We start from the raw sequence: 14,863 nt of genomic DNA, 5'->3' as shown, positions 1-14,863 counted from the left end.
TCCTCATCAGCTCAGGGATCTTCATCTATCTTTTCCTTCCCAAGACAAAGGGGAAGTCAGTTATGGAAATAACAGAAGACTTCGCGACCTTACATTCTAGGAAGAGACTTAATTCTGTTACAATAAATACTTTTCTTGAGGAACACATCACCTACACTAGTTTCTAGCTGGTTAGCAGAAGGACCCTTTATTAATTAAGCTCATAAAGGACTTTGACACTTGCAGACTCCAAAACAAAACAAAGGCAAATTATTCATTTTCCATTATTGGAAAGGATATGAATGTTCATTCATAAACAAAACTGGCATCTTCATGAATGGAGACCACCCTCATATCCCCTTAAAAACTTGACAGCAGTCAATAACTAACAAGCCATCATGACATACAATATGTGCTCTGCTAAATTTATAGATTTCCCTTAGTAAATATTTTGTGCCTAATAGTCTTCTTCTGTTCCAATACCTGTGATTTTGCTATTCTGAATTTCATTTTGAGTTTTGGATTATAACAAATCAAAGCTAAGAGAAACCGCTTTGTTCCTTTGAGTGTGAAATTAAACTGCAGATGGCTTCAGTCATCCACAATCAGATCTGCAGTCTAGATCTCTTTAACTGTACTTCCAAATTATTTTATAACCCTGACATATAGCCAACTTCTACTCCTTTTACTGCCTCTGTTTTACTAACCCTTATTTATGTGGTTTTCCACTTAAGCAGAACCTTGCCTCTGTAATTATACTGCACTTTTAATATTTCTTGTCCATGTCTGAGCAAATCACTGTGAGAATTAGCATGTCACCAGTCTGGCAGTGCACTGAGATTACATAAGTAAGATTAGAGCAACAGTAGAGTCCAAAGGAAAATGGGAGGAGAATATATTGTAAAAAAGATTTATTTTGAGTGGAGAAAAGAAAAAAACAGGTCTGATTATTTAAGGGAAAGTAGAAATGAGGAGAGAATTGAGTGTCTCATTTTCCCCAGTCAGTTAGCTTTGCATTCTGGATACAACAGAGCTGTTTTCCTTGTGTCACAAGGTATATGATTATTACTGTCTCAGTTACTTATTTGGCGTTCTTAACTTTTAACCTATTTCCTACCATTGTGAACTTTGCCAGAAATTGGGGAAATGATCAGTGCAACATAATCACCACACTAAAGAGAACATATCGAGGGAGCAGGAGGACGGAAATGGCAGAAAGTTGTGCCCATTTATCAGTTCTTTAAGACTTGTTGATTTCTAATTACTAATAATTCCTTTACGAGAACTCCAATACTGTCAAGCTATAGGGAAGTATGAATATAAAGGACTACGGCAGAGTCCAGAAAAGGTGATATATGATGGCTGGTTTTTGAATCAGTGCACAGGGCAGAAGAAAAAGCCATGAGCCAGTTCTCAGTGCACTTGAATGTTTAGAGAGAAAGGGACAGTGAAAGTCTCTTGAACACAATTTCTCCTAATCTCTCTGCTGATAAGGTGAAACAGTACCATGCTATACAGTCAACTGCAGCTCAGAATCACAAGAAAACCCCCCAAATATAACAGATATTACATTGCAAGCTGGTGGAATTTGTGCTATTTGAGATCCTCAGCAATTATTTTGCAAGGAGTGTAGCAATCATTATCACATGAAAATCCTCTACACTCATACAATTTCAGAAAAATCATTATGTAATAAAAAAGAAACATTAAAATATTAAGCCAATAGAAGAATGAGTTAATAGCTACGCAACCTGAACTTTTGTATAGCCAAAATGTTACAATTGTTTGTGTTTAAGAGAAAACACAAAAATGCTGAATCACTCCAAATGCTATTGCAAGCCAGAAAAAACAGCATTTGCTATGCAGTTATATAGGCAATAGCTGGAATTACGCAAGTAACCAAAGTTTTGTTATTAACATATTTTTCCTCATTTCTTTAGACTCAAAGTATTTGCAGCAAACCCCTCTGTAAATAATTGCATTCTATGTTTCACTGACTGAAAAGTACAAGTCCCAAGGGTGAGCTCAGACATGTATTGAGGGTTCCAGTACATCCTCATCATCTGCCTCCCACCCCAAGCCTTGGAGGTAGGGAGAAAGTCCCCTGGCATGAGTAGGAGTAAGCAGAAGACTTTGAAAGCTGGAATAGCTCTGGACACCAACCATACACACAGGAGCCCCAAGCAAACCTCTTTCTTCCAAGCGCTGTCTCTAAGACAGGCTGCAGGGAACAGAAGCCATGTAAGAGTTACAGCTCTGGCTTCACCTCATGAGAGGGGAGCCTCTGGGAACCAAATGTGACATTTCAATGGCTGCAACACTGGTTTTGGAGTTGTTCTGTGCCTGTACTGCTCAAAGCTGAAGCCTGAGGGATTAAGATGACAGCTGTGCCATCTTAACTCATTTGGGGAGTATTTACCCACTTTGATTACTTTCATGAGTGAGTGGGTTTTACAGTTATTAATCATTTTGGAGTGGAACCCTCATGACCAGATGCTCTATTCCAAAAGACTTTGCCAGAGCACAATCTCCCTTACCTTGTCACATCTCCTGGCCTACGAACATCCCCTTAACGCCCAGACACGAAATATCCTTCCCTAGTATCTACCTGACACATAAACTCAGAACAGCTGAGTCAAGCTTTGAAATTTTTTACTTGTACTTCAAGCCCAACAGAGATGTGTGCCTATTTTTCAGCTAATAAATGATATTTACCGTACCAGCCAATCTAAAATACAACAATACATTTTTACTTCATAATAAACACCAGTATCTAAACCTGATACCAGGTGCTTTTTGCTTTGTGCAGATTACAACAGAGACACTCCTCAGTTTATATCAGAGAAGTAGAGTATTTTACTGTAGCTGGAAAACTGTTTTTTTGCCTGAGCTATTCTCCTTTCCCTTTCCAAACCCTGACTACCCTGTAGATGCACACTTCCTCTGCTTTGAAACCTCTCTGCTTGCAGACTGGACTAGATGCAATTATTTCCTGAAATATTTAATCCAGCAGTGTTAACTTTGTCCAGTTGCAGTAAATATAAGTCAGTGAAGACAAAATAGTAAAAATTTAACTCTCACCCCTGGAGCCAGCTGCCCATTGCCACACCAGCAGGCAGGCGACAGAGACACGGAAACCTGTGATGACAACGACACATCACGCGCTGGACAATCAGCCCCTTAGCCAGAGATGGCCAGTTTCCTCTCAGACCTGGTAAGTACCTGGTGGGGTATTTACAGCTGTGGTATTTTTGCACACCAGCAGTGCTTCAAAGAAAACAAAATCAGTATCTTAGTAAAAGTAACAAGGCTCCTATTCACTAAAAGCCTCTCAGAAGTGGTTCTGCCCACTATTTTGAGGTATTACGGATGTTTGCACTTCATGTGCTCTCTCATCCATCTTTGTCATATTTTAACCAATACTTTAACATTTCTTAAATGTTTTCCTTTACAGAAAAACATAGATTTGCCTGGCTTACCTGCTGTAAAAATAGTTTTTAAAATATTTCACTACTTATTTAATGCAAGAGATGGCAGGCAGAGAAGGCAGAGAACAGGGCTGGCCACTGGAAGCTGTGGCATCTTGAGAGGGATGTTTGTGGGTGCCTGCAGCATTTAGGTCCTTGCTATGGCTGAGGTCAACTGAGACTCTGAGCTCAACTCAGAGCTGCTGCCTTACACATGAGCAAGACACCTCCTGTTAGGACAGCACCTCTTTGAGGAAAAGCATCTCCCTGCTTCTGCTGGGCATACTTAACCTCTAATCTAGGGAAGAGGAATATGGCAGGGCACCTTTGAAAAGCTGCCAATTCTTTCATTCATTCACATTATATTCAGTGTGTCTTGTTGCAAAGGCTGCTGTAGTGTAATAAGTCTTAAGAATAGTTTCAGTTGTGTGGTTTTTGGATCTGTAATCAATCAGAAAAAAATCACAGTGTGTGATGCCTACTCTCAAATTTCCCAAGAGATTAAGATGTCATGTTGCTTGAGAGAGACAGGAGGGGCAAGAGTTCAGAACGGCCCATGGTAATAAGAGGTAGATCTGTCAGGAAAGACATCTTTCTGCTACAGCAGAGATGGAGCAAAACCGGTGCAGAATGGAGCTTCTGTCCCAAAACTGTTTCACTTACTGTTCCCTCCTCTCCATCTAGGTAAAAAACATGGATTTCCAAGGGCTGCCACATTGACAGCAAACTGAGGGGAAAAACATGCTTCAGGCTTCAGATTTCTTTTTGAATTTTCAGCTGCTATGAGCAATTTTCAGAGGCTTTGCCACAGAACTTGAGTTGAGGGACGACTGCCTACTACTCAAGGCAATGATGGGTAGCCAGCACAGCACCTGCTCTTTTGGTTAAGATAGGAAAGGTCTTCCAGGTACAGATGGCCTGGTCACTATTGTTGCCACAGGTCTGAGTTGCAGATAGCATGGCCACTATCCAGATCACAGAGAGGAAAGTAAGACCTCCCTCTCCAAAACACTCTCACATGTATTGGTCCTGGAGTGTGGAATGACCTTCACTTTACTACTCTGTTGACTCATGGCCAAGAAGGGGAGGGAAATGTAACCATTTCCAAACAGAAGCCTGCATTTCCTTGAACTGCATGTAGGGAGGATGTATTCCTCACACCGCGGCAAGCAGAGGGAACACACCTATCTGAAAATTACTTGAACAAATGAGATGTGTCCAGAGAATGAAAGACACATTTAAGGAAAAGTCTGATGGGGCTACAAGCTTCAGGAGATTTTCTTCTACTTCTGCAGGTACAGTACCAGGGACTCTTTCAAATGATCCCTGTCCTGGGGATTGGTGGAACATTCCAAATTGGCTTTCAAATTTCTACAATCACCTACGTGTCTCAGGTAGGCCAAGACTCACATGGCACATTGGTTATGGGTGGCACTAAGCCTACACCCCTTCTTGAGGATGCTCCTCTCTGGCAATCAGCAAAGGTTTAATCATGGTCTTCTCCTCTTATGACTCTTTCCCTTATGACATTACCCTGTAAGGCAGAGCGCATCAAAGTGTAGAAAACAGAAGAGAAGAGAGAGACTTGCAACTTGTTTATAGAACTGTTCCTCAGAAGGAGACTGACTGAGGTGGCACCTGTCTCCCCTAAATTAAGATCACAGCACATGTGTCTACTTTAGTGGTATCATTTGATAGTCTTGTAGTCTACCTATCTTCACATAGGGTAGACAAATACAACAAGTCAGGTGAACCATGCTCTAGGAAAAAATGTATTTCCCCCTCCCTGATCACAGGTAAAAAATCCTAATATATTTCCATTAAAGAAGCTGGGGTTTTGTGAGAAGACACTATTATTAAGGAGAAATCCCCTTACAGCAAAAGTGATATTTTCAGGCTCCAGAGCAGTAAATTCTGAGCGAGGCAGTATCCAGGGACTGGCACTGAACAGACACTGTGTGATTTGGCGTTATTGCCATGTTTCTGAGAGAATAATTTCAGAGAGAAAAAACAAAATGCATTTGCAGAACTCCATAGGGAAGTTCATGCTGTTCTTCACTACAAGTCCATGCCTCAATTTCTCATATTTAAAGGACAATAAAACAAAGACTGAACTGCTTTTACTGGCAAAATGAAAATGCCACATTCTATTATACTATGTCTATGAACAAATGCTCACTTCTAGTGTCTATCTGAAGTAGTAACTTTGGCTGAAGCAATGAAACTATGTTTTAAATATAATAAAATACATGCACTGGATTCACAGTTATTCTCAGTGAAAATTCTTTCCTCTTTCTCAGCATGTTAAGGCTTTCATTAATGAAACTTGGTTGGAGCGATATGGCTACCCCATCCATCAAGATAACCTCTTGTTTCTGTGGTCTTTCATTGTGTCCATCACTGGTATAGGAGGTCTCCTGGGTTCTTCAGGAAGTAGATACTTGACTGTCAAGTATGGCAAGTATGTACGTTTAAAGACAATTTGTCAATCAAATCTTGACTTAAGGAAATGGCTGTTGAGGTTTTTGAATATGAGGCAGACTTTCAGGATTCCAAAACATAAACCGTTCTGTGAAACGCCTGTGAAAGTACTGATCAGTCTTCAACCAGATATGTCATACTACGAAATGAGAAAATAGCCACTTTTATAATAAAGAAAAATGGTACCACTTCCCTCAGACCGTCTCCCTTTTCTTCTATGAGAGGTTACACCTATACAGTGCAGAAAGCAAATAACAGTGTCCACACCTTGATCATGGCTGCAATATAGCCAGCTTGGCAGTGGTGCTGACAGATTTTGCTGCTTCTTCCCCTTTTTCAGTGGCACTGGCTAATCAGCTGTGCGGCCAGCCTGTCACACCAGATGCAGTTACTGAGGCTGGGCTACTATCAGAGAGGAGGAAAGGCAGCCTCCTAGCTGAAGACAGAATGGGTTCTTTGGAGATGCTACTCACAATTTAGCAGCACTGAGAAGTTTCTAAGTGCTAAATCAATGTGCTTCCTGCATGGATTTTCAAGTGTAGAAAAGCCTGAAGACTTTTCTCATCTACAGAGCCCAGAAGTGTTCCCAAACTCCCAGGCCTAGCTGTGTGCCAAGCCACGCCCTGAGTCTCTGTATGCACTATTTCCCTTTCTCATCCCACTCTCCCTGGTTTACACAGGAAAGAAACTTTGGCATATGAGTTGGAAGGGAGGTGGCATGGTCTGGCAGGTCCTGTCCTAGAAATCAAGGGACTGGCACACACTTGCCATGGAATCTAGAAGTAGCCTCAGCTTTTCCAAGGGCCTTTCTCTGCTGATCACATAATAACATCTTTGGCTTTAATGGATTCTTCCTGTTTGTATTCTGAGCTAGCTGGTTGAAAACTATTATTCTGTGTCATGAGGGAGACAAAGAGCCAATGGTATGAGAAGGGCACAGCAGAGCCTATTTTGCCCTGGACCACATATGTATAATTTGACAAAACTAGCAAGATAATTTCACCCAGAACATCCAACAAGCCAGGAGTTTAAGTACCGTTTCCCTCCTGATTTACAAAAATTCCTCTTACTTTCTTGCACTTACAGAAGAAAATGTCTCCTGTGCAGCGATCTGCTGATGATAGCAGCAGCCTTTATCATGGGCTGCAGTAAAATAGCCCGATCCTTTGAGATGATTCTAGTTGGACGCTTCATGAGTGGCATAAGTGCAGGTGAGTGATTTCTCCCACTAGTCAGCAGGAATTTCCTTCACTTTCCCATAATGTTATGTCTCTACTCAAAGTAAAATAATCCTTCACTAAGAAAATAAAATTTTAAAATTGGTGATCCATTCTCAGATGATCTTTTATAACAGACAGCAATAAATTTTATTCTGACTCTGTATGTACCTCACAAATGTTCTACAGGGGTATTTAACCTGCTTCAAGCACTAATCATTGGGGATAACACAAAGAGCTAGGCATAATCAAACAAAATCACTCCTGGGAGGTAGTACAGATGGCAGTGAAAACATACTGTGCTAGCATCAGTGTGTCTTGTATTTATCTCTTACGCAAAAGGTTGCTTTTCCACTCAGTTTTGGATGGGGAGTCACAGGGATGACTAATTTAACTTACTTCATTAGAAATTATCTCTGTTTTTCAAATAAGCAGATTTTGTACATTGCTTCTCTGACATACAGTTGTATTGAAGAACAATATTCTTTTGAGAACTACTCACCCACAGGGGCCCTGTGTCCCGCCTCATACAAAGATCTAATTTTTGTTAACGAGATTGCTTATCTCCATCACTTTGCCTTCACATAAAGCCGTAGGAAGAACATGTTGCTTCCAAATCATATAAAAGGGGCTGTGACCACCATATGAGAGAAAAGCTCTTGTTCCTGGACTAGTTTTCAGAGAGTCTGCGTTACTAAGTATTTCACTAATAGCTGCAAATATTGACTCTGCCTGAAATGATCAAAATTGTTGCTGGACAGTGGAAAAGAAATACTTGTGTCCCCTTCAAATCATGTAGAATACAACTTTAAATCCCTGGAAGCAGACATATAGGACTGTATATTTCTATCTACTATGGATGTTCCATACCAGCTATTCTGTAACATCATGTCAGAAAAGACTGAGGTCATGCTTATAACTACAAACAAATTAAATATACTCCCTCCTTGCTACTCTATTTCCTTTAAAATATGCTCAGGCTCCCAAGAGACACAATGATGAGGCTGCACCCCAAAGGGAAAGCTCTGCATTTCTTAAGAACAGGAAACTGCGCTGTGGAAAGAGGACAGGAACTGAATGGTTTTGTAGAAAAGCTGGTGCTGAAAAACTTCATACCTGGGTTTACATATGAGAAACCATTCAGTGCATGAGGCAGCTATATTTTGTATTGCTTAACTTGTTATATGCAATTTTATTTCACATGGTTATAAATGTCTTCTTTCTTCTCTCTCATAATTCCCTCCTCACCTCAAGGTCTGTGTGTTCCTCTGCATCATCAATATGTTGGGGAAATCTCCCCTAGGAAGCTACGTGGATTCGCAAACTCTACTGCTTCTTTCTTTTGGTCACTGGGAAAAGCCGTAGGACAAATTGTAGGACAAAGGTATAATACAATTGATTTCCAACCCAATTCATTTCTGGATCCCCTCTACCTTTTGCTTCATCCTCTGCTTTTCTATCTATTCCTTTCTGTCCTCAAAAACCAATCCAAAGAACTTTTATTCTACACACACATTTTCTTTACTCCAGGGAGCTGCTGGGCAGTCAGTCCCTGTGGCCCATCCTGATGGCCTCCTGTGGAGTTCCAGCACTGGTCCAGCTGGTCACTCTGCCCTTCTTCCCTGAGTCCCCACCATACCTCCTCATGCAAAAAGGAGATCAGGAAGGCTGCAAGAAAGGTAAGAGAGGGCTCCAGGTTCCTGTTCCTCACTTGGCGTTCGATTGGTTTGTGACATTTGCTCTCCCCATGTGAAAAGAAGTAAATGGGATAAAGTTTTCTCCCTGCTCAATTCTAAGATGTCTCTGTGAATACCTACTAAATATATTTTGCTATAGTCTCCAGGTAGAACATAAAACTATTTCTTGCTACAGTTTTGTACTACAAAACCATCTGTTTTCAGCTGACACCACCAGAACAGTCAGTTTGATGGAGTAATGACAAATGGCTGTTTGCACAGCAGGTCTCTACTGGGAACCACTGAGCTCTGGTTGTTGGCTGTGCACCCTGCTCACTCCCTGATAGGAGGAGGAAGGGAGGAAAGTGGGCCCATGGGCAGGGAGGGAGTCATCGTGCACACCACTAGGCCCCTCTGCCTGAACAGGCTGTGCAAGAGAGGACCAGGGCTCTGGAACACACCATAGGACACCACTGCCTCACACCACAGACACAGCCTATGGATGTCTGTGCTGACAGATTCATGCATCAGCTACTCGATAAACTCCTTAGTCAACAAACAATAGAGATGAATTAACATGGCAGATCTTGCTCTCCTTCTCCACAGCCATAAGGCAGCTTTGGGGTGAAGGCCATCACCAAGCAGAGATTGATGACATCATGAAAGAGAAGGCAACAATGAAAAACACCAAGATCTTGAGTGTCCTGGAGCTAATAAAAGAACCATCTTTCCGTTGGCAGCTGTACATGTTAGCTACTGTGACCGCCACAGTTCAGCTATGTGGCATCAATGCAGTTGAGTGTATTTCCCCCTTAAAGCCTCAAAACACTTATTGACAATCTTAAATGAGATGTCATGGCTCCCAGGAGCCCCCTCATTTTCCTCAGGGTTCTTCCAACCACCACTTTCTGTCAGCCAACCCTCCTTCATGGCAGCAGCAGCCATCTGCAGGCCTTGGCTGGGCTCCCCATGTAACATACCTTTTGCCCTGCTCTTGGTCCTTGCTGGACTTCCTCAGTAGTTAGACTTATGTAACAGCCATTTTTGGCAGCTCTAGTAATGTAAAAGGAGCAGAACCTGCTCCAACAGATGACCCCAGCCTACACTGGCAAAATCTACAGTACCTTTTGTTACTGCTCCCTGCAGCTACTGCCATTTGGCCCAAGTCTTTTAGCATCTAAGGCACACACTTCTGCTGGAATGGCAGGATGCTCACTCTACCTTTAAAGCCAATCAAGGAGCATGCTTACTGTTCTGGCAGCTTCTGCAATTCTCTCCATCTTCCTCACATCAGCATTCCTCTAGGATCTTTTTGGAGCCACAGCTTTACAATTGTCTGCATGATTCTTCCCTCTCTAACATCATGGTGAAGCAACATCTCTAAAGAAAATACAGAGCTGAGTGTAACACAGTTTGAACTGGAACCTTTATCATCTCAGCACATCTCCAAAGAGTAGCAAGTACACTTGAAAAAGAAAGGATGCCTGTTTTACCCCCACATGACTCCATAAGCAATGCTCTTCTGTCTTGGGAAAGAAGAGCATATCTTACAGTGATTTTTTTGGACATGCTCCATAAGTGATAATATACCTTACTGTTTCTGAAAGCACCTAAAACAAGTCTCTGCAGACCTAATTACATTACAGCAGCTGGAGGTCCTTTTATTACAGCATTGTATCTTTTATCAAACTAATTAAATAATAATATTTTACAATGTTTTTGTCTGACAATAAAGTGAATGCTACAAAAAGAGTGCAGAAGTCTAGCTCACTCCAAAGCTGAGCAGCATGCTCCTTGGTTAGTAGCTCCTATACAGAGCAGTGTCACACAGGTATGGGTAAGGGATCATTTACTGTCTTTTCTTACTGTTTTTTTCTTCCCCCAGATCTATTTTTATACTTTTGAAGTTCTCCAAGCAGCCGGGTTTGATGAAAGAATGATCTCCTATATGTCCCTCTCTGTTGGACTCTCTGAACTCTTAGCTACTGTAGTCTGTGTAAGTCACATTACTGTGGGAATGGGTCAGATTTTGCTCTTCTGTCTCCAGTCTGTGAATCTGACTGGTGTCAATGTGATTTATGTCCCTCAGAGCTCCATCATTGAGCGACTGGGCAGGAAAACGCTCATATCAGGAGGTTACTGGATCATGAGTTTACTGCTAGCTGGTATCACAGTGACTCTCTCCCTACAGGTAAGGAAGTTCTTCTCATGGCAGAGATCTCTTTATCTATTCTATTTCTAGCCTCTGCTCACAGGCAAGACCATGCTACTAAGGAAAGAAAGTAAGGCTTAGAAGTTCCAAGATAACTTTGGTGTTAATGGCTTACCCTCTGGGACAGATAGAGGGGAATATTATGAAGAGCAAGTTTGTCTGTACATAGGCCTAAATCTCTCTCACCAAGTACTCTCTGTACTTCTGCCTTCTGCCTTTTGACATGACCCAGTGAGCTCAGCAAGGAGTACATAAAGCACTAGGAGTCGAGCACCAATTCCTAATTTCATCAGGCAGTGAGCACAGAACGCTGGTCAGCACAAGTCAAAAGACAGTCAAAGGAAAACTGTCTTTTTCATTTGTGCAGTTCTTAACATGATAAGTAACACAATAAAGAAAGCAGACTCCTTGCATCAGTTAATTTGAAATTTAATTTTGGTGCAGAAGACACTGGGAATGCACATACTTTTTCACAGACTGGAGACAGTCTGCCAGTTCCTTTCTATAGTACTGTGCCGTTTCTGTAGCTTCTTCAGAAGCAAGTTCTTTTGGTTACTAGCATTCATCCAAGAGTTACTCTATAGACACTACTGAAAAATTACCCTTGAAGCAAGGTGGCAGCAGACTTTCATTGTTGTTTCATTCACAAAAGATCTCAAACGTATGAGAGAAATACTTTCCTAAAGAATCAAGTCTCATACTTTTTTGACTAAGGTTGAGGGAATTTCCTTTTCAAGAGGAGTTATCTAAGACATTGCCTAACAAAAGCGAATAAAGATATCATTTGGCCTTTCCCATATTTCTAAGGGTTAGGGGAAGCACTGGCACAAAAGAGGAGGATGGACAGTGGAAAAGTACTATTCAGGCATCTGATAATTGAAGGCTTCCAAGCCTGATAGTTGCTCTGCCCTAGCAAACCTGCTTCTCTGCTCACCTAACAAAAACCTCACTGCTCCATCCACAGGAAAAAGCACTCACATTTCCCTGCCAGTTCCTACACACTAGATTTTTTCTTGAGGTGACAATGCTCGAAAACAAGAAACATTTCTCATCTACAATCACTAACAGATATCATCCAGAAGTTTGTTTTTTTTCCCAGGATTGGTATTTCTGGATGCCATACTGCAGCCTTTGTCTGATTATCTTGTTTGTAGTCGTCTTTGGAGTTGGGCCAGGTGAGTACTTCATTCAAAAGAATTAAAGGAATCAAGTCAAGTGAGTTTATTAATATGGTGAGAAAATACTGCAAAATATTGCATAAACATTTGGCATAAACAAATTCATTTAATCTAATCTGGTAGCCATCTAAACATCGTGGGTCCAGTCATCAGCCAGAAACTTCAGTGTGATCAGGTTTGGGTTTTGCTAACAAGAGACTGAAAGACTGAAGAAGGAAGACAGCAAAAAGTACTCACTGAAAAAAAATACGGAAAAAATAGAGCAAAAGCAGATAGGTAAAAGATTTTTTAGAAATACTAAGAAAAAAGAAAGAGAGAAAGAAAAGTGAGAATTGTTTTAAATTCAGCATTGTATAACTTTACATCTTTTCCCACATGGACAGTATTGCAGATGGCCTGCTTTGAAGTGGTTCTTTTCCTAATATAGACTACCTGCTTCTCTTTAGCTTAAAAAAGCCTATTTGTTTTAAAATGTTTCCTTTCCCATATGACAAAGCTGAATTGCTTTCCTAACACAAAGCTGTCGTAGAAGTCCTGGGACTTCGAAACACAACTGAAATGCCCAGGAAGTGAATCCAGGAAGATCATTCATTGATGATCTAACAGTATCACATGGGGAATTCTTATTAGTAATAAGATTTGTTATTCCATCCTTATGCAGCATTTTTCATGACAAGATGTCAGACTTCTACAAGCGTTAACTACTTAATTCTTGAACTTCCCCAATAAATTTATTTGAATAAATTACCATCTTAAGAAACTGCTGTCTAGCAGTTTAGAAGATACTGCAGATATCTCCTCTTCTAAAAAACAGCAACATATTCAAGTCTTTTGAATGCCAGTACATGATAGTAGTGTCCATCTGTTGACTGTGTAAAGGTAAAACTCAATCTAAATGTTCAAATCAAACACAACAACAAGTAATATTTCTTATTCTTATTTCCTTTCAGCTGGTGCCACAGTTTCCATTAGGGTTGAAATTTTTAAGCTGTCATGCAGACCACCTGCCTTTGTGATCAGCTCAGTTCTCAACTGGCTGGGAGTCTTTGTGATCGGAACAGCCTTCCCATTCATTGTGGTGAGTGACTTTACCTGGGACAATCCCCACTGCACTAAGCTCCAGAGCTGGCTACAGACACAGGAAGAACAGCATGAGATGATAATGCCATGTCAGCCTAGAGTGGTCTTGGCACCTGCTCTCCTGAGTCCGCTTTCACAACTGAAGGGCCCAGATTTGCACAAGGGACTGATTCAGACTCAAATATTTGTCAAAGTTCAAAATGCAAAAAACTCTTATTGAGTTCAAACTACTTAGGGACGCAAAATACAAAACCTCCGTAAAGAAAGTGACAAATCTAAAGATATGCTCATCTCACTCTCTTATTTTGTTCTTCCCTGCAGGAGAGACTCAAGCAGTTCTGCTTCCTCATCTTTATGGGGGTACTTTTCACTTCAGGGATAATAATCTACCTGTTCCTTCCAGAAACAAAAGGAAAGTCAATCATGGAAATCACAGAAGAATTCAACAGGTTAAACTTTAAGAAGAAGTGTGTTCCAGCAACTCCAAATCATGTCACTGAGGATTATACTTTCTGCACCAGGCTTTGACTGGCCATTAGGGGGAGCCCGGCTTTCTTAAAAGGAAGAAAAAAAAGACATCTATCATTTTCTGACTAACAAGTCAGCCCAAATGGACTGTCATTTTTCATATCTGTCACTTAAAAGGTTTTCACTTTGCCAAAACAGCACATGTTGCTCAAGCGCTCCGCTCTGGGCAATACGGAAGAAGGATATTAGAAGGATAGATTTGTGACTCATAAGCATTTTGGCTTAACTTGCTAAGTGTAAATCTCTTTTATAACAGGTCAGTTCATACACACCGAAACTACATTTAGAATTTATAAACACTCTGCTGGCCACAGAGGAAGGGAAGACCTGTGATCCCCTTTCCCTCTGTGGTTTCTGTGTGTTTTTACAACACAAAGATGGGAATAGTGGAGTTCTTGGCTTGCTGTCTGTGGCTAGGAGTCAATCCACGACAGACTGGAGAAAAAATTCAGTGGAATAGGAGAGAAATTCTTTCTTTAGACTCAACTCAATGGTCAAAGCTTGCTAGATTTCCCTGCATAAAGTCATGTTTTCTTTCTGTTGTTTCTAGTTTGTCAGACTTCAACAGTTTGATTTTATTCTTTAAATTAAATTTTTGATAGAACAGTTCAGCCATTTGGTTCTAAGCTCAGACTTGTTCATGAAAAAGTATGGGCAAAAAGCTCCTACACAACTCTTCTAAAAGGTTTGTTTCAGTGGCAATACAGCTAAAGGACTCATGGATGAAATTCAGTCGCCAAGAAATACAGAGACCTACAGCTATTTTAAAATCTCCTTGTTATCCTGCCCATCACCATCTTCAGCCTATGTCTTCCTCTCAGGATCAGAGTTCCCATCACTATCTCAAGGGCTTTGAATGCCATAACAATTTAGCTGCTTCTTTCTGCTATCACTTTGTGTGACTTTTGGCTACCCAGACACAGGTTAACCCAAAACTGTCCCAGACTGGAACTCCTGACTGTAACAGAATACCTGTTGCTTTTCAGTCTGTACGATATCTTCATGTAGCAGACTACCAGCAAAAGCTAAGTCATGTCCTCTGGCC

General features: G+C 41.0%; 1 protein-coding gene across 1 annotated transcript; it reads left to right on the top strand.

Moving 5' to 3' along the window:
* Window positions 1-3,169: 3,169 nt before the first annotated feature.
* LOC106486282 (solute carrier family 2, facilitated glucose transporter member 11-like) lies at window positions 3,170-13,818 on the top strand. Its single transcript, XM_013944836.2, has 12 exons — window positions 3,170-3,193; window positions 4,742-4,840; window positions 5,747-5,907; window positions 7,014-7,138; window positions 8,399-8,528; window positions 8,675-8,823; window positions 9,427-9,614; window positions 10,706-10,816; window positions 10,910-11,011; window positions 12,132-12,207; window positions 13,161-13,288; window positions 13,612-13,818. Exons 1-12 carry the CDS (start codon window positions 3,170-3,172, stop codon window positions 13,816-13,818), a joined length of 1,500 nt encoding a protein of 499 aa, XP_013800290.1.
* Window positions 13,819-14,863: the final 1,045 nt, after the last annotated feature.

This window comes from Apteryx mantelli, chromosome 17 (assembly GCF_036417845.1).
Source record: "Apteryx mantelli isolate bAptMan1 chromosome 17, bAptMan1.hap1, whole genome shotgun sequence".
NCBI classification, from domain to species: domain Eukaryota; kingdom Metazoa; phylum Chordata; class Aves; order Apterygiformes; family Apterygidae; genus Apteryx; species Apteryx mantelli.
The sequence above is the reverse complement of the archived record's forward strand: the minus strand, read 5'-3'. Positions and strand labels throughout refer to the sequence as shown.